The 21,088-nt window shown below is 32.1% G+C and overlaps 1 protein-coding gene across 4 annotated transcripts in view; it reads left to right on the top strand.

Moving 5' to 3' along the window:
- LOC114326992 (probable multidrug resistance-associated protein lethal(2)03659) overlaps nucleotides 1–21,088 on the top strand; it is a 119,466-nt gene that overhangs the window by 34,768 nt on the left and 63,610 nt on the right. For 2 of the 4 annotated variants that reach the window (XM_050654866.1, XM_050654865.1), the window contains exons 2-3: nucleotides 15,171–15,283; nucleotides 19,084–19,326. In XM_050654866.1, coding sequence (XP_050510823.1) covers nucleotides 15,207–15,283; nucleotides 19,084–19,326 — 320 coding nt within the window. In that variant the 5' untranslated portion in view covers nucleotides 15,171–15,206. Of the gene's footprint in view, nucleotides 1–15,170; nucleotides 15,284–19,083; nucleotides 19,327–21,088 lie in introns of those variants that run through there. The other 2 variants (XM_028275486.2, XM_050654867.1) reach the window with 2 other exon arrangements.

The following is a 21,088-nucleotide window of genomic DNA, read 5'->3' as shown; positions in this document are numbered from 1 at the left end:
AATTTTTCAAGGCTTCGCTAAATATTTCTTCCGAATATAGGTTAAATAATATAGGTGAAAGTATACAACCTTGTCTAACGCCTCGTTAGTTTACTATCGCTATGTTTAAATACAAAATCTATTTATAATAGAATCTTTTTTTATTTATCTTAAATACCTCAACAACTAATGGCCATTGGTATGGTACTATGGTACAGTTGATTTTCTTGAAAAGTTTTCTCCGAGCTCCTTATGGTCCAAATATTCAACGGTAACAAGTCTAAAGTTCTGTCTAGAGAAGATGTTTTAAAATTTATCCATGACCATGAACTGTCGAAGATTCTCTAAGAATGATTCACGTAGAAGATGGAAAATCAGTTTTTGTGGTAAACGTACCAGAGACAAAAACCGACAAAAGACGCGTTTTTACCATTATTGACGAAGATAAAATCAATAATTTGAAGCTAATAAGAGACTGCATGTCCTAACGGGCACGTGGTTGTTCAGAAAAAGATTTTATCTGACCTATAGACAAGGTCACTGTACTGTACAACCAGTTGGAAAAAATACACTTGGAAAAATCCCCTTCATCATTACAAAATATCTGAATTTGAGCGATCCTGACAAGTATACAGGCCACTATCTGCGTGTAACATCGGTAACTCTTTGCCAGTATGACAACGTTGAAGGAACATGTTGTATGGAAGAGTATGTACGTCAGTTGCTGAAGGATATAAGAGGGTAGTAGTATATCTAAAACAATGAGGTTTCAGATATGCTGACATGCATACCTTCTGGATCTAGCTTTTCCATAAACTTGATACGTAGACAATGAAACATCAATCACCATTTGCTGCAGGGAATCTATCTCTCACCGGGCCTGTTCTGTCCACGATATTTTCAGAATTATTCTGTACACCCACAGCTCGAATGATTCTAGTTTTTTCATTAATGCCGCATTCAAGGTCCAAGCTTCCGTTCCATTAATCAAAGTCGAGAAAATGTAGCACCTAGCCAAGCTAACTCTTAGCTCCAACTTCAAATCTCTTGGGCAGAGCACTTCTTTCAATTTGTTAATATTTATTAAAATTTTGTTATAATTTGTTAAAACTACGCAATAAAACACAAAGTGAACTAGTATGACGTAAAAATACATACCTACATCTACATGGCAAAAACAATTCATACTTTTGATGCCTTCAAGTGACTAATTTAACATATTTATGCGCATATTTATAGTATTTCTTATGCATAAAAATCTCAACTTTACTTAGTATATTCATTAATTAAGAATATATTTTTTAAATATAAAAAATACTTAATGCTTTATATCCATATATTTATTTCTATTAACATTTTCAGGCCATTAATATTTAAATTATTTAATATAACTATCACCTAGTACACTGGTAACATTTAACACATAATTAGCAATTAATAAATAATTTATATTTTACATTATTTATATTATTCGGTTGCCATTAAAGTAACGCATGTTACTTTTCCGCACGCGTGTTACTTTTCCGCACGCGGTTTTTATTTTTCCGCACGCGTGTTAATTTAGATATGTTAATATGGCCTTAAAGTAATTATAATACATGCAATAAACTAATATTTAGATATTATTTACTAATTTATTTCAAATATATCTTATTGTGTTCCTGTTTTAATGAAATTAACGCGACAATTCGATGAAATAAAATTATTTTGACATAATATTCGAAAGTCAAATCGGTAGACAATAACAGTCGTTTTGAATCATCGTCATGGAAACCAAGATCGTCGTCATGCTAACTAATTATATTGAAAGTTTGGTTTTGACAACCTTGTCAAAGAATTAATTTGTGTATGTATTTTCATATTAATTAAATTAATTGATTAAGATTTGGTAATTTTTTTAAGACTCTTAGAAAAAATATTGTTCCTAACTCTTGCAGAAAGTCTCTTTTCCGCACTCGACTGCTTGCCGAACTCCCGCTTCGCGTCGTTCGGCAAACTGCAGTCGCGTGCGGAAAAGAATGACTTTCTGCACTTGTTAGGAAAATAACTATTTTAAATCATGGAATATGATAGGGAACCATAAAATTTTAAATTCGAAAAAAATGTTCTAAATCACAACAGAACATAATTATTTAAAACATGTATCAAAGATAAAGAAGATTGTGTGTGTATACTTTGTACGCACGTAAGAAGTTATACTTCTAAATATGATTTCAATGAAATAAATATACTTTCGGACAGTTTATTTGTATTTTATTTAAAGATTAAATGAATTTTTACTTACAACTTTCCAAAAATTTTTATTAAAACAATACCAAAAATTAAAAAAAGATTAGAAAACACCAGGATTTGAACCGGGGACCTCTTGATCTCCAGCCCAACGCTCTACCACTGAGCTATATCCTTTTGTTTATACGGGCTACAAGATTTCTCAGACATAGTGACAAACATACGAAGTGAATTATAAAATACTTTAAATATTACTTATTATCTTATTCCCGAGTCCAAATACACAAAAATTATAATAATAGTTATTTATGATATAAATGTTAAAAGCACAATTTTAAGGCACGTATGTGAAAGATTCGCTTCGCTCATTCTGCAATTCACATGAGTGCCTTAAAAATGTACTGTTTAACACCTATATCATACAATATTTTTTCTACAAATGTCTTATATATCAACAATTATAATTTATTCATTCTCAATTACAGGACAATGACAATACCTACAAAAACTTTTACTTGAACTTGACTGACATTCCATTTTTATATTTTTCTTGACTTTACATCAAAACTGCCTATACTGTCAATACGTAAATCATAACAACTATAGAATAACATCTACAGTAGGAAAAATGAAAGAATACCCATGAACGAACATATAAAACACGCTGTATTTTCCTGTCACCGTGTCATACAAAAAATTGGCCAGCGCAAGTACATGTAATAATTATTATTACATCTACTTGCGCTGGGCAATTTTCTTTGTGACACGGTGACAGGAAAATACAGGGTGTTTTATATGTTAGTTCATGGGTATTCTTTCATTTTTCCGACTGTACTTTTATTTTTGTATATTTTAACAAATTTTAATAGTTTTTTTCTACAAACGTGTTAAAAATGCAATAATACAGTTTAAATTAAATTTAAAAAATCCTTTTAAACCACCTTTTTCAAATTGCGCAAGTAGTATTATTAATATTAATGTTAATAAATAAAATATAAATATTTTGACGTTTCACAATTTGACAATTCACTTTTAACTGCAGTGCCTTAAAATTTTTAAAGCACTGGTGCTTTAAAGTAGCATTTTTAACGCTCCTATGGAGTACTATAAATTGCATTTTTAACACGTTTATAGAAAAATATATTTAAATACGCTAATATATCCTTTCCACACCTTTTCTGGACTGATACATACATAAATTAAAACATTTAGTAACGAACTCCATACTGTCTGTGTACGCATGCGCGCAGATTAATAAAATTTCACCCTCAATCGCGCCTAAAGAAGTATAACTTCAAAAAGTTGTTTTTGTGTTCGGTTTAGCCCCCCCTGGCCCCCCCTAAAGACGATTCTAAATTCAAATTATTGCAGCCAAAACGCGTCGTGACGTCATATGATTATATATGTTTACATTCTGCACCAACAAAGTAAACAAAATTGTATATAATTTTAAATTAGACATTATAAACGTCAGTAGAAAATACGTTTGACCGTTTGAACTATTTTAAAAACATAGAAAACTTGTAATTTTACAAAATGGCACTAAAAAACACTTATAGTGTTTTCTTTTATTTTCCATAGTAAACCTTCTTTCATTTCCTTCCAGAACTGTATCAAACTCCAATCTCAACAAACTAGTATAATATTATTACAATGGCATATGATAAATGTCATTAGAATATAAATATTTTTCCTTTATTCCCCGACGTCGAGCTGGTCAAATACCAAGTAGGTAGATGCCAATAAACTAAAGAAAAAGAAGAAGAATATTCCTAAATATAACCATAAACGGAACCATATAGTTAAACTTTGTGACGTCACGGGTCGTTTGAACTATTTTAAATCACAGAAGATTTTAAATTTATACTTTTAATTTATTATGAGTTTTTGAAGCGTAAAATTTTGGAAATAGCATTTTTAAACAAAACTGAACATTATTATGTAATAAAAATATGTGCATGTTCCCTATTTTTTCTGTAGATTCTTGTTTTGTAAGAATACCTCTATTCGCTGTGTGCAAGTACTTGGAGGGGATACAAGAAACGATCGTGCACGAGTAACATATTTCTTAGCTTTCTTAACATATTTCTTAAATAATTCATATTGTCAAATTGCAGTCTTGATACCACTCTAACAGATTTTGGAGACAGGATGGCCTTCTCAGGCCTGGTCCGCTTCTTCACATTCTATTACAGAGAATACTGGGTCAACCAATGAAACTAACAACTGGCGATTTAGATCTAATAAAGAAATATACGAACAATACAGAGAACCAACACTGGCACAATACACTAGGACTAGACTGACAAAGTAGAGATGTGAGAACGAAGTAGATGAGGATGCCAAAATTTTCTAAAAGCACATTTTTTCAATTTAAATTTTAATTTTCAATTTTCAATTTACTATTAATAAGGCTACGTTGCAATATAGGTATGCATATTATACTAGAGATATTACCTTGAAATTCTTACAGTTAGTTGGTTATAATTTATAATATATAATATTATACCTATTGATTTTTTATGATGTAGTTTTATTATAGTGTTATTTACAGTATTCTGGTAGTTTTTTTATTGTTGCAAGCTAAACGTATTTGCTCTATGACGTGTGCATTTTCACGATTCAATTTTACACATATCCAATAAGTAATAGGTTTGATTCAAGTATTTGAAACTGATTTTATATAATCACACAGAATGATTAATTACACGTGTGAAAACTGCGGGAAATCAATTTAATGTTTAATGTATCATCAATTAGTTAAGTATATTCAAACATTTGCTCTCATACTCTCATCGTGTGAATTCAAATAGAAAAACACGGACAGATGTAATTAAAAGTGTATTTTAAGTTTTATTAAAAGGAAGTCACGTATGAAACCCTGGCTATAGGATCTGAAAAAATTGTCAGAACACCTACAATTTCTGTACTCTCTAGAAATGTACCGTTTGTACAAAAAAATACTTCTTGATTTATTAAAAATTAAACACTGTTTCCTGAAAGAAGCTATTTTATTGTGACTTTTTTCCTATGTCAGAGGACGCTAGACTGACTTCTTCTAGTAATTTTAGTTGTTTGTAGAACAGTGCTATGCAGTTGCATAGTATATATTCTGACGTTTCTTTTTCGATGTCACAGAAACGACAGTTCTCGCACTATCTGATTTTTTTGCCCATTTTTTGAAATGATATCTCAGAGGGCAGTGACCAGTGAGAAAACCAGTGACCATTTTTATAGCTTTTGTACTCATCTTGAGGTGACAGTTTGTTACAGTAGGTGACACATGTATGAGCCTTTTTGTTTGCCTTTGTTCTGGTACTATGTTAGAGCAATATAGTTGTTGATTGTTTCCCAGGTCTGGAGTTCGTCTGTGATGTGGCTTTTCGATAGTCCACAGAAGGGTTCTGGACCATGAAATAAGGTATTAGTATTAACCCTTCTTTTGCCAAGCTATCTTCTTCTTCTTCTTCTTCTTCTTCTTCTTCTTCTTGTAGTGCCTATCCGTTTCGGATGTTGGCGACCATCATGGCAATCTGTACTTTGCACACTGCTGCTCTAAAAAGATTTGTGGTTGTTGTGTTGAACCACGTACGTAGATTTTTCAGCCAGGAAATCCTTCGCCTTCCTGGTCCTTGCTTTCCTTCCACTTTTCCTTGCTAGATTAGTTGCAGCAGTCCATATCTTTCACTGTTCCTCATGATGTGACCGATGTATTCGATTTTGGCTGTTTTTATTGTGATTAACAGCTCTTTTTCTTTTTGCATTCTCAGCAAAACACCCTGATTAGTAATGTGGTCGGTATAAGATATCTTCAGAATTCGACGATAAAGCCACATTTCAAACGCTTCAATTTTCTTGGAGGTGACGTCTTTGAGAGTCCACGACTCAACTCCGTACAACAGTATAGGAAAGATATAACATCGTAGTAACCTGATTTTTATGGGTATCGACAAGTCATGACATTTGAATAACTTTGCCATTTTTTGAAATGCAGATCTTGCTTTCTCTATCCTACATTTGATTTCTATGGAATGGTCCCAATTTTCATTGACGTTCGTACCAAGGTAGGTGTATGTTTTTACTCTTTCTATTTGTTTACACTGATTCGTCCAAATTGCTGTTCCTTCTTAGAGATCATCATACATTTTGTTTTCTTAGTGTTTAGCGAAAGACCGTATCTCTGACTGACTTCTGCGATTCTGTTCATTAACTCTTGGAGGGCTTCAGCACTGTCAGCTAATACCACTGTGTCGTCTGCGTATCTTATGTTATTGATACATTCTCCGTTAATTCGAATTCCGGCTTCAACATGGTTCACTGCTTCTTGAAAGATTTCCTCAGAGTAGATGTTAAACAGCAGTGGTGATAGTATACATCCCTGACGGACCCCACGTTTGATTTTGATATCATCGGATTCTCCTGCCTCTGTCCGAATAGATGATGTTTGATTTCAGTACAGATTACTGATAATCCTTAAATCACAGGTATTTATTCCAATATTGTTTAGTATCTCCATTAGCTTGTCGTGCTTTACAGTAACGAACGCTTTATGGTAATCAATAAAACATGCATAAATATCGCAATTTACGTCACTACATCGTTGAAATAGCACTTGAATACTAAATAGAGCTTCTCTTGTACCCACTGCATTTCGAAAACCAAACTGTGTACTAACGGCTGATTTTTTCTTCGTACAGTCTATATATCCTTTGATGTATAATTTTTATAAACAATTTTAAAATATGGCTCATTAAGCTCAGTGGCGGTTATCCCTTTAGGTCAATTGGTCAATGACCTCCCTGTAATATTTGTACAATCAAACGATTATAGTGTAATTATTTCCTTAAAAAAAGAAAATTTTCTGTATTAAAAATTTTCGGAATACAATAGTATCGTTCAAAGTTAAATTTTGCTTTTATTGTATTGACTTTTCAGTCATTTTGTTGTTGTAAAATATAGCGACAAAGATGCCGCCAAAAGATTACCGATAAATAAACATGAAATACGAGCTGTTTGACGTTACCGAAAAGCCAAATTTATCTTTGACTGAAACTACCGCAATATTACTCTTAAACAGCTAAATACGAACATTCACGATGGTCAAGAAATTTATTTGACCTCACTGTGAGAATACAGCACTGGAAATCCGAACGTTCACGAAAATACGCACTTATATGCAAGTTGGTACCAACTCGTGGTCATTGACCGTAGACCGTAGGTATCGTTTTCGTTGTTGAGCGGTAAAATCTAAGGCCAGAAGAATCGATTTACTTTTTAAATCCGCATAAAAATGTAAGTTTTTATTTATTTTAGGTTTTGAGTTTAAGTAGTTTGTTGATATTCTGGCTCTTATAATTACATATTATATCATACTATTTATCTGATTTATTTGACAATTAGTAATGAAGACTTGTTCCTTTTACTAATTTCATATTTACTTGTCAAATAAAGATCCGCTTAAATTTAAACAACATATTGCAAAATAAGTTATAAGAAACCAATACAGATGATGGAATAAGAAATTATTTAAAATGGGATTTGTAGCTCTTGTTTTTCCAAAAAAATCTTGAACCACCGGATATGACCTCCCCCTTCACTTACAGACCAGCCGCCACTGATTAAGCTGATGATTCGCAAATCACTGAAGATTACGGATTTTGTTTTCTTTGGTAAAGAAATAAACGTTGACTTCAGCCATGTTCTTGGTATTACTCCGCTTTAAAATATTTCATTAAATATTTTGGTCAGACGTTGAGTACCGTCGGTGTTAAATATTTTTATTAATTCAGCATATGCATTCTCAGGTCCAGGAGCTTTGCCATCTTCTAGTTGTGAAATTGCTCTTTCCACGTCAATTTGCCAAGCTGTCAGCTTCCCCATTTTCTGCAATTCCCTTGTGACCTGGAACCCACCGTCAGCTTCCGCCAGCTTCTCGAGGGTTTGTTTTACAGTCCCAAAAAACTGTGACTCACAAGTAAATAACAGAGCCTTTAAAGCAGCTGGGCTGTGTGATAAAATACAGACTTTTGCTCTACGAGTGTCTGGGTTGAGACATTCTTGGACACTAATGTACATAGCATGTATTTCTGCCTGAAAGATAGTTGGGGCGTTTGGGCACAATTAAAACCTCCCCTGTTCCAGTGTTCCCGTACATTAAAGTTTGTCCGACTAGACACCGTTAAGCTATTAACAAATTTTCAGCTTGCTATTAATCAACTTTTTTTGGTACGCGGGATCCAGGCCTAGTAGCATAATCGCCTTTTGGTGATATTACAGTCAATACAACGGTTAACAATATTCGTAATAATTTAGTTACTTAATATTTTATCTTAACGTGGTTATCTTTCGTATAAGACATTTATCATCAATAATAAGAATTTCAACAATCACTCAGTCACTCTTAATAATTCTTACGGAATGGTTTGTTGTGTAATCAATGGTAATTAAATGTTTTCAAAACAAACATAAAAAGTTAATTAATAAAAGTGAAAGATGAACTTTAGGTCACGTAAGGGTGATTATTTTTGTCTTAAAGGTGATAAAAGTACAATGACTTAATTTTTGGTTACACGTTCCTACAAATACATGTTTCTAACTAATTATTATAAAAGAGTATTTTATGGTATCTATAGACCATCAAAAATGAAATTTAGATGTAACAGAGAACGATGGAAAGAAATTATAAAAATTTGATGGTGTTATCACATTCCTATAAGAGATTAAGGGGATCGGTACGAAGTTTCTGCTCCAATGCTATTTAAATGGGATTAATTTTTTTCGAATCCTGAGAAAACTAATAAGTATTTTTGAAAATTTTAAACGCAGAATGAAAGATTACGTTCATACCGAGGGCCAAAAGTCCCTGAAAACTTCTATATTGTTTATTTTAATAAGTTAGAGGGGTAAAAAATAGAATGTGTGTGTACTTTGTACGCACGTAAGTAGTTATACTTCTATTATAATATAATTTCAACGAAATAAATATACCTACTTAACAGTTACAATACAAAAAATTAACAATAATTACCAAAAATGAACCAAAACTTAACAATGCCAAATATTAAAAAAAAAAAGAAAAAAATATGAATCGTCCGGGATTTGAACCCGCAATCTCGCGATTTTTTGATCTCTGGTCCAATGCTCTACCAACAAGGCCATCAAGCCGCATGCTACTTACCTTTCAGATATACATAATTATACATCACGGTGACAAGTGAAATGTAAAAATAGATGTTTTATTATTTTACGCCCAAGGAAGACAAATCCAAAGACACAAAATTATAATAAAAAACCTTTTAAACCACCTTTTTCAAATTGCGCAAGCTGTATTATTAATATTAATGTTAATAAATGAAATATAAATATTTTGACGTTTCACAATTTGACAATTCACTTTTAACTGCAGTGCCTTAAAAATTTTAAAGCACTAGTGCCTTAAAGTAGCATTTTTAACGCTCCTATGGAGTCCTAAAAATTGCATTTTTAACACGTTTGTAGAAAAATATATTTAAAAACACTAATATATTCTTTCCACACCTTTTCTGGACTGATACATACATAAATTAAAACATTTTGAAGTATAACTTCAAAAATATAATATGAAAACTATTTAAAAAGGCAGTATAACTAACTAACCTTTGTTGTTTCTCTTTGTTGTTTCTCACAGCTGCGCTACAGCTGCCATATTGGATAATCTTTGACATGTCATTTGAACATCCAATCAGAACAAAGTTATAATGCGCATGCGCCGAGATCGTAGGTTTTAACATATAAAAATTCACCCTCATATCGCGCGTAAAGAAGTATAACTTCAAAAAGAAAATTTAGGGTGGTTTTTAATTTCAAATATCCCATTCAAAAGGAACATTTTATTTATTATAAGGGACTTTCGGCCCTCGATAATAATTTATTCTTTCATTCTTTGTTTAAATTTTTTTAAAATATTTATTAGTTTTATCAGGATTCGAAAAAAATTGACACTATGTCCGTGGTGATATTTTCCAAATCGAACATTCGCTATCTTTGTCATACAACGCACTCAGCCGAATAGAATATGGTAATAAGACAGTGACAATTTTAAATATTTGACATGACATCGGAAATAATATTTTGAGCTGTTCATTAAATAATATTGATAGTTTATTTCATAAATAATTATTTAAGATGCGAACTTATAGGCCAGGATTTTCTTGAAAATTTTAAAATAAGTAGTAGATAGACCAAGTATCCAAATCTATATGATGCGGAAAGGCACTTTTATTCTGGGGGTGGTTGTCACCCCATCTCGGGGGTGCAAATTTTTTATTATATTTTGACCGCAAAAGTTGATAAAAACATTCATTCTAAGCAAAAAATGTTCTATACATTTTTTTGATAAAATTAACAGTTTTCGATTTATTTGCCATCGAAAATGTTAGTTTTATATCGAAAAAATCAATGTTTTGATAGATATAGGGAGAGTTGGATAAAACGGGATAGTTGGATAAAACGGCATACCTAGCCTAGATACCCAACTAGTGGTGCTATCAATCGGACAACGACGGAAACCTGTTATCAGTCGTCATTTTAACATTTTCAGTTCGTTTTACCTCGATGCCACTATTTGATGAAAAGTTGTTGTGTTTAGAATTGTTTGACTCTATTTTTTTGATACTTTGTACTTTTAAGTGCGTTGTTTTCTGCATTATACTGCCTACATATATAAAAATATAATTCCGGTGACTATTACATTTAATTAAGCAGTCATTAACGAATATTCTCATGTATAGTCTACCTAATTTTACTTTCGCATTTAGGCAGCAGCCATTTTTGTTTTGAAAAATGTCTGAGTTTGACAACACGGGACACTTATAAGTTGGATAAAATGGGATACAGTTTCTTATGTCCCGTTTTATCTACCTATTTATTTGTTGGCCTATTAATTTTTTAAAAAGATATATGAAGCGTTTTCTCATACGGCAGAGAAGAACAACATATTTTTATGTGACTTTTTTTCTTATATACGTACCTAGTCGTAAATAAAAGGTATTATTTCCCATTTTGCCATAAAACATAAAAAACGCCTATTTTTAAGTTTCTGACTACTGAAGATATTATTCTTTCAAGAGTAAATTTTACTATAAAATTTAATGTCGACTTAATTTAGACATAAATTAAGTTTTACATAATTTTATAGAAAAATTGCATATTATAAACCTATCCCGTTTTATCCAACAGTGGTTGGATAAAACGGGATGTGTAGGATTTTATTAAATATTTTTTTTTACTATTTTCCAGTTATTAAAAATAGCTAAAGATATGTGTTTTGTGTGCTGCAATAAATGTTATACCTATAAGAATAATATTATGATAATTTCTTTCTCTAAACATATTTTCCGTAGTAAAAGTAAACAAGAATGGTATCCCGTTTTGTCCAACTCTCCCCTACTCATTTACGATTCACTCCATTTTTGCCGTAGAAAAAATGTTTTCAAACCAAGTTCTTCAGAATTGAATAACCTACAATTTTATATTGAAACATTTTATCGTATCTGTGATGCTAATCCTTATATTCTGAAGAAAATAGCATTTTTTACCAAGCTACAAAAATTCGTTATTCGCTTTTAACTCCTGTTTTTAAAATACATTATTATGCTTCCAATTGAATTTCTTTAAAATTTTTAATTTTGATCCTAGAAGTTTGCTAAAAAAAGAATTTTGTAGGTTTTTATAAGGTATATAAGGGTATTAATATTAATTCTTGTTAAAATCCTCAGTCGCAAAAAGAGGTGACTTTGAAAGGGTGGGTAAAGGCGGTTTTTGAATGTTATTACAAGTTTTAATTGTCGATAGCTCACTCAATTTTTGCCGTAGAAAAAAATTTTGCAAACCAGGTTTTTGGAAATTAAATGGGCTGCAATTTCATATTTAAACATTTTTTCTTATCTCTGTCTTTTCTTTAGACATGATGATAAATTATTAATTTAACTCTAATGTTGGCTAGATCCAACGCTGTTCCTATTAAATAAAATCAATGAATTGATTTACAGATAAAAACTATGTCAACATTTACTTTTCCTGGTTATAGATCTAGTTTCTGTAAGCCAGTTTAGAAAAATAACAAATTGTATAAAAATTTCGCGACAGTGGACAAAAGTAGTGAGTAATAATAATTATTGTGAAAAAATACGTGCCATTTGATAAATAAATTAGAAGATTTGTTAATTTTACCTTTTATTTCTTAACACAAACAATAAAAACAATTTTATTTATATTTTGTTTATGTTTGAAATTTGTATAATACATACATAGCTATGTTTTGACAAATCAATTAACAAAAAATCTGCTGTTGAATCAGTTCCTAGTTATGTACCTAAGCTCTTTTATTTTTGACCTACTCTTCTACTCTTCATTTTATTTTTGCTTCAAAAGGCTTTTGACCCGTCAGTTTTGTTTTGTTTCTTGGTTCTTGCTGATATATTGTGAATATTGTTAAATTGGTTACGAAACAGCCCATAGTCCTGTGAACGATTTATCAAATACAATATTTGATACAATAGGTAATAACAACAATAATTGATATAAATTTTACAATATTTTCTCACACCTTCTCACACAAAACCTTAGTGCAGCGAGCCATTAACCGAGGTTACTCATTTGGTAACGGACACCCATTTGAAAGAGAGGTAAGTACATAATTCTAGCTAGAGGATTCACTAAAAGAAATGTAAACCAGGGTGAACGGAGCATATAGGGCAGTCAATGAGGGTATTTGGCTCCGAATTCCATCCTACATCAATTTACTTGATATTTTCACAGTAAGTAGGAAACAGCTCAAGAAACAAAGTCTACCCTAAGCCGATGTGCGCTTTTATCTTGGGGATGGTTCCCACCCCTTCTCGGGGGTGAAAAATGTTTTGGTTAAAATAGACACGGAAGAGGCTAGACAACCTAATTTTAAGCAAAAACTGTTAATAATTATTTTTTGAAAACTCAATACTTTTTGAGTTATTCGTGGTTGAAAATTGGCCATTTTCATTGAAAAATTACACCTTTTTGGATGGATTTTTGCGAACACCTTAAAAACGATGCACCTAACAAAAAAACTATATAAAATATTTCTGTAGGTTATAAAAAAACAAAGAGATTCGTTCCTTCATAAATCTTCTAGTTAAAATACAAAGAAGGATATGGTAGGTAAGAAGAGTTTGTTTTTTGCTGCATGCTCAAATCGGTGTATTCATCTTGAAATAACAGAAAAACTGTCGATTTTAGGTGTATAATGACACTAATAACTTTTGTAGTGCTTGAAAAGACCTTTAAAATGAGCAATACTAAATGTCAATTACATTCAAACTAAGCGAGATATTCTGCAAAGAAGTTGATGACTAATGTATTTTAAGAAGAAATGAGAAATATATTTAACCCCTCATCCATCAGAATGTAAAAACATCGCTTTCCTTCTACAATACTTTTTACTATAGTGTTATTTCTACGTTCAAAAAGTTGTACTGGATTAAAATCGATGGTTTTTGAAAAAAAAAATAGATAAAATTATAGAGCACATTTTTAAATTTTCTTAAAAATCTTCCTTTTGTTCCATGTAACTCGAAAAAGATAATTTCCTCTTTTTTTCATTACTGTATCTCTTATCATTTTCAAGTTACATGGAGAAAAAGGAAGATTTTTAAGAAAATTTAAAAATGCTCTCTATTATTTGATCTTTTGTTTTCAAAAACCATTCATTTTAAACCCGTCCAACTTTTTGAACATAGAAATAACACTATATTAAAAGGTATTGTGGAAGGAAAACGATGCATTTACATTTTGGTGGATGGGGGTTAAAATTACTTCTCATTTTTTCTTAAAATACATTAGTTATCAATTTTGTTTGCAGCATATCTCACTTAGTTTTAATAAAATGGACCTTTAATATAGTTCATTTTAAAGATATTTTCAAACACTACAAAAGGTATTAGTAACATTATACAGTCAAACCCGCTTATTAGAATACCTGTTAAAGGAACCCGCTTATTAGAATACCTGGACCTTTAATATAGTTCATTTTAAAGATATTTTCAAACACTACAAAATGTATTAGTAGCATTATACATATATCTAAAATCGACCGTTTCTCTGTTATTTCAAGTTGAATACACGAATTTGAGAATGTACCAAAAAAAAACTATTTTCACATACCATATCTATTTTTGTATTATAACTAGAAGATTTATGAAGGCAAGTGTCTCTTTGTTTTTTTATAACCTACAAAAATATTTAATATAATTTTTTTAGTTAGATGCATAGTTTTTAAGGTATTCGCAAAAAACCGTTCGAAAAGGTATTATGTTTCAATGAAAATGGCCAATTTTCAACCAAGAATATCTCAAATAGTGTTGAGTTTTCAAAAAAAAATTATAGAACAGTTTTTACTTAGAATTAGGTTATCTAGCGAACTCCGTGGTAATTTTAACCAAAAAATTTTCCATCCTTAAGAAGGGGTCGGAACCACTCCCAAGATAAAAGCACACATCGGCATAGGGTAGACTTTGAATTGGGAGATAAGTAGAGGCTAGGCCCAAAATTTCATTAAAATCCATGTAGTAGGATAGAATTCGGAGGTAATATCCTATTCTTGTTCCCATTGACTGGCGTAATGACGCTACCCCTACAAAAGCGGCATCAACGAAAATGGCCTCTCAGGTGCCCCATTTCACAGGGCATCCAAGATTAAAGCCTAAAGTTTGGGGCATCTTGGGGCCAGGGAAGTACCGTTTCCACGAGGCGCGACCTCTTTGATCTCAGGATGAGATCTTAGGAATCTCATGTCCCCTCATTTACTTTGTTGTATGTGTAAAAGCTTCTCAAAGCTTAGTCTCTTATCTTAATAAAACATAACCCTATATAATATTAAATTCTTAATTTGTGTTTAGTTCAGCTGTGTTAATTATTAAATAAAATTTATTGTATGTTATTGGTTTCAGATAGCTTGAATATACTTTTAATCAACAGAAAAAATAATGGACGGAGGTATCAAGAAAACAAGAAATCCAAATCCAAGAGAAAATGCATTTCCATTATCTGCAGTCACTTTCTGGTAAGCTATGTGTACTTACTTTTAACTAAGAGTGACATGTGCGACCTGGTCCACTCCGACCTTCAATTTTACCCAATAAAGTTATTTTCAAAAGATTATATTTATCTCCTCTTAAAATATGGCCTAGACTAGATATGATACCTTTCGCTGTTTAACGATATTTAGAAGCTCTCTTTGGACTTTGGGTAGTAGTTCTTCCGTTGAAAATGCTCCTTTATTACTTTATTTTTGAGTCCTATTACACTGCTGAACATAGGCCCCTCCCCGTAACTCCATTACTTCCGCTCTTGGGGAGCGTTCAAGTATTACGTAACGCGATTTTTGACCCCCCTCCCCCTACGTAACGCACTCTAATCGGCGTTTAACTATTGCGTAACGCAATTTTTGAACATTTTTAACTCCCCCTCCCCTCCAACCTGCGTTACGTAATACTTGAACGGCCCCTTGAGCAGCCTTGGAATCAGCTGTCCTGGATGCGCTAGATGTCATTCGACCATCTTATTTGAGGATGTCTTCGATTACGATCAGCATCGTGTCTAGGTTTCCATTCTAAAATTTTTTTGGTTCATCTTCCAGGTTCAGTTCATCTTCTGACTCCTGCAAAATGGCCCAGTTCCATGTCAGCGTTGTAATTCTTTTAACTGCGTCCTCAACACAGTTTTTCTCCTAAATATTTGATTAGAAATTGTGTTTCTGAGGGATATATCGAACATTGACCTCTCCATTGCTCTCTGTACCACTTGTATTTTATTTATTTCATTTCTGGCAAGGGTCAATGTTTCTGCTCCATTCGTTAGAATCGGAAGCACACACTGAGCAAAGACCTTCCTTTTCAAGCACATGAGAATATCTCGTCGCCTTAATACTATAACTTGATAACTGGAAATTAGTAGTTCTGAGATAAACTTGTTTAAAGATTTTAAAGATATTTGTGCTGCTAACATAATGTTGGTAAATACGGAATTCACTCTGCAGCTCTAAAATTATTGTTCCTTAACTTTTTGGCTACTGATCAGTTTAGAAATACGGTTCAAATTTGTTTTCCAATATGGAAAATAACATGAAAAATTAAAGTTATCAACTTTTAGCACTACCATAATGTTAACATTTTTTGGTAATGTCGCATGTCGTGCCAAGTTGCATCTAAGTGAACTTTTAAACAAAACTAATATTTTAAGCACTATTTTGGTGAAAATTAGCTCTCTGCCATGGGGGTTGCCAGATCTGCTAACAATTCTTGAATTTTTGCATTAACATGAACCGAATGAACAGTAACAATTACGTGGTAGGCTCAATGGTTGCAGAAAAACACGTATTACAACTAGATAACTAGAGTTAGCTAGTTGTAGCATTCAGTATATGTCGTATTCACGTTTATTTCGATTAAACAATAACTTGATAACTTATCTTGTCAAGTTTTAGCACTGAATATTAAGGACATTTGAGTTTTATCAACTTTCGTCAATCATAAATAAATACTTAACCCGTTTTTAGCGAGTTATCAAGTTTTTACACAATATGGAGGCAAATAAAATACATCTTGTGCACTAGTTATCTCAAAAACGTCAATTTTGGAGTTATCAAGTTATAGTACCGTAAGTCAAATCTAATTTTTAACTAATCAAGATCTACACTTGAGTTAAATCTACACATAAGTTAGTTTAATTGTCGTATTGTCTTTCCTTCCTTTATTTTATTTATTATATAGGTTTCTTCTGATTCTGTAGTTATTAAGTTATCCTTAGGTAAGTATCTATTCATTTGTTTGTTTAATTAAGTTATTATTTATCTCCAGGTTTTCTGCTGTCTTTCCAATGACCATGTATTGCGTTTTATGATAATTAATTTTCAAGCCTCAGCTTACAAATTCATCTTGCAGCTTTTTTATCATGAAGACAATGTCGGCTTTGTCTTCTGTTAAAATTATTGGATCATCGGCAAACAAGAGGTTGTGGATATATTTATGGTCTTCTGTGAATCAAAAGGAAAACAACCTGTCTGTTAAAGGAGAATTATAATAGCTATTTGTATAACAAGGGAGGAAAGTGCTACTTTTCCTCCATTCCTCCCGAGAATTAATGCCCGACGCATAGCCTAGGGCAGTAATCATTCAAGGGAGGAAAAGGAACTTTACTCCCATGTTATAGATATGATTTTTCCAGCTTCCTCAAATAACAAGTAATTTTTTCATTTTTAAATAATTTATTTATGTAACTAACTAACAAAATTGAGAACTAAAACTAACAAGTAGGTACAGTAGAACTGTCAACTGTCAAATATACGTCAAATTATTCATGTAAACATTGTTAAACCAAAATAATAATTTACTGTTTTTTACCATTCTGCACAATACAGGTGTACAGGATTTATATTATCATTCAAAAATAAAAGTAACCTATATCGATTTAATGTTTAAAGTCTCAAACAAATATTAGTTACTCGTATTGTTTTGATTTCGTAAAAGTAGGTGACATTGCTTCTGCAATGTAGACCACTCGTTTTGGAAAACAACGGAGTCAGCAATTTGGTACTGTTAGTATTTCATGGTCACAGTCAGGTATGGAATCATAACAAACAATTGGGATTGATTATAGATACGTAGCAAGTAAAGAAAGGGATCAGTCATTATTCATCATTCATTATTCAACCATCAATGTAGTTAGAATATAGACTTTCATCCACCAACTAGTTACTAGCGTATATAGTGATTAAATAAACATATTATGAGTACTTAGTGTATTCCTACCCCTAGCGAGGTTCATTTCCACGTTAATACAACCTATACTATTATACAGGGTGTATACCTATACGTGTAATAGATAATAGAATATTGTATAGGGCGTCAATAAGTTATTTCATCAATGACATACCGTGACGTCACTTTTACTTTTCCTCCCTAGGGAGGAAAAGTACTTTTACTCCCTAGGGAGGAAAATATTTTTCCTCCCTAGGGAGGAAAAGTAAAAGTGACGTCATGGTATTTCATTCATGAAATATAACTTATTGACGCCCTGTACAATATCTATTTTCTATTACGTAAGTATCTATACATTTTAACGTTTATTTATAAAACACCCTGTATTTTGCAGAATGGTAAAAAACAGTAAATTGTTATTTTGATTTAACAATGTTTACATTAATAATTTGACTTGTATTTGACAGTTGACAGTTATATTGTACCTACTTGTTAGTTTTAGTTTTAATAAATTTTGTTGGTTAGTTACATAAATAAATTAAGTAAAAATGAAAAATGACTTGTTATTAATTTGAGGAAGGTGGAAAAACCATATGTATAACATGGGAGTAAAGTGCCTTTTCCTCCCTTGAATGATTACTGCCCTCCGCTACACGTCGGGCAGTAAACTTCATTCTCGGGAGGAAAAGTAGCACTTTCCTCCCTTGTTATACAAATAGCTATTTCCTTTCGATTCAGAGAAGATCATAATAATATAGCCTCTCTGAAGATCTCTGAGATGGTGAAATGTATGTAAGAGGATGATGATCGCCTCTGAACCGAAGTCTTCATTTTCTCAGTTTACTCATATTGTGAGTATACGGACCCAATTTTGACGAATGGACGGAATGTGGCTGCATATTGTAGAGTCCGTTTCGTCTGCTTATTCATCGCCTGCTTGCCTTGTAAATTGTAGAAGGCACATATTGAGATTGTACCCAGAGGTTGGTTCCCCATAGAGGTTTTCAGATTTTCTGAGCTGGGACTTATCATTTTATTGATTATTAACTTTATTATTAAATCTATAGTATCCAAATCATTTGTTAATCGTTATTTATTTTTTTAGTTACACAATCCCCACCTTCATTAAAGGATTCAAACGTGATCTCGATGAATCCGATTTGACTGAAACTCTCTCCGAACACAAGTCTGACTATTTGGGAAATAAAATAGAAAAAATCTGGAAAGCAGAAGAAGAGAGAGCAAAAAAGAAAAACACTACTCCCTCCTTACAGCGGACACTGCTAAAAGCCTTTGGATGGGAGTTCTTAGCGATGGGTATTGTTCTGATCTTGTCAGAAACGGTAAGGTAGGTAAATAGACGATGATATTATTTTAGGGAGAATAAATTAATGCAAAAAAGATCACTGAATAAATACATCATAACGAATATTTAATCATTACAAAATTGGATACCCAGCTCCTCTCTATACAGTGTGTCAATTTGAAAAGGTGCTACCCTCTATAATTTGGTCCCTATAGAAAATCTAAAAATGTTCAAAAACACGTCAAATTTATTTGTGATATAGTGTGATACAATTGATTCAAGAGATGGCATAACACAGACTTCCAAAGTGAAAGTTATCCTCCAACACCAAATTGTTCTACATGGTCCACATAATGTTCAGAAAAAGTCACACCATTTTGAGCGTCGGGTTTATTGGGGCGAGGGGAGAAATCGGTAAATTCGTAGTTTTTTACGTTTTTCGCCAATATTTCTAAAACTATGTGGTTTAGCATGAACAGCCTTCTATACAAAAATGTTCCAAACGGTTCCAAACTTACGGAGGTAGTATAGTATAATTGGTCCAAAAGAATGCCTAACCCAGACATCCAAAGTTAAAGTTTTCCTTCAACACCAAATTGTTCTACATGGTCCACATATTGTTCAGTAAAAAGTTATACCATTTTGAGCGTCCGGTTTGTGGGGGCGATGGGGAAGAAGTCGGTAAATTAGTAGTTTTTTAAAGTTTTTCGTCAATATTTCTAAAACTATGCTTTACCGTTAACAATGTTCTATACAAAAATATTCTACATAAAAGGACATCGCACACATCTTATGGAAAATATAATGTCACTCAAATTCAATAAAATTTATACCAATAGATTCGTTTTAAATTAACGATCAAATCTTATCATTGCGCCAACTCTCTATTTTCAAAAATAAGAGCAGAAATTGATATAAATAAATCTGAAATCAAATGGGTAGGTACATAAGTTAGAGAGAGAAAAAATATTTTAAAATACCCAGATTTTCGGTACTCCATAAATCAGCGGATTAGTTTCACTAATCCGCTTAGGCCCAGCGGGATTTAAGCTGTTATGAATAGCACTCAGAGCAATAATGATTGTAAACTAACATTTTATGGACTCCAAAAATGTGATTTCGATAAACTTTAATTGCAATTTGCGCCGTAATTAATCATAATTAAGAGTTGGCGCAATGATAAGAATTGATCGTTATATTAAAACGAATCTAATCGTATAAATTTTATTGAATTTGAGTGACATTATATTTTCCATAAGATGTGTGCGATGTCCTTTAAAACAAAAAAGGTTGTATACATAATTGTTATAAAATTAACGGTTCCAGAGTTACGGAGGGTGAAAAGTGGAGGTTTTCGATACTTTTTATATTTTTTGGACAATTGATGATGATTTTGGGTGGTGAGGTTGACGTTTCTTCAAGGGCTTATCACTAACATACCATCGGCCACTGAAATAGCAAATTTTATTTACAAAATGTTAAAGAAAATTTCTTTTATCAGTAATAATATTATCTATAAATTGCCCAAAAAATATAAAAAGTATCGAAAACCTCCACTTTTCACCCTCCGTAACTCTGGATCCGTTGATTTTATAACAATTATGTATAGGATCTTTTTTGTTTTAAATTTTATGTAGAACATTTTGTATAGAACACTGTTTACGCTCAAGCATGAAGCGTTTTACATGTCTGCTCTAATGGGGACAGGGATAAGACTAACTACAAAAATACTGGGGGTCGAAATAGGGCTAAAGTAGAAGAAGCAGACACACAAAGCCTCTTTGCGAGACGGGAGCTCATGGGT

This window comes from Diabrotica virgifera, chromosome 6, assembly GCF_917563875.1.
Source record: "Diabrotica virgifera virgifera chromosome 6, PGI_DIABVI_V3a".
In the NCBI taxonomy this organism is placed as follows: Eukaryota; Metazoa; Arthropoda; class Insecta; order Coleoptera; family Chrysomelidae; genus Diabrotica; species Diabrotica virgifera.
The sequence above is the reverse complement of the archived record's forward strand: the minus strand, read 5'-3'. Positions and strand labels throughout refer to the sequence as shown.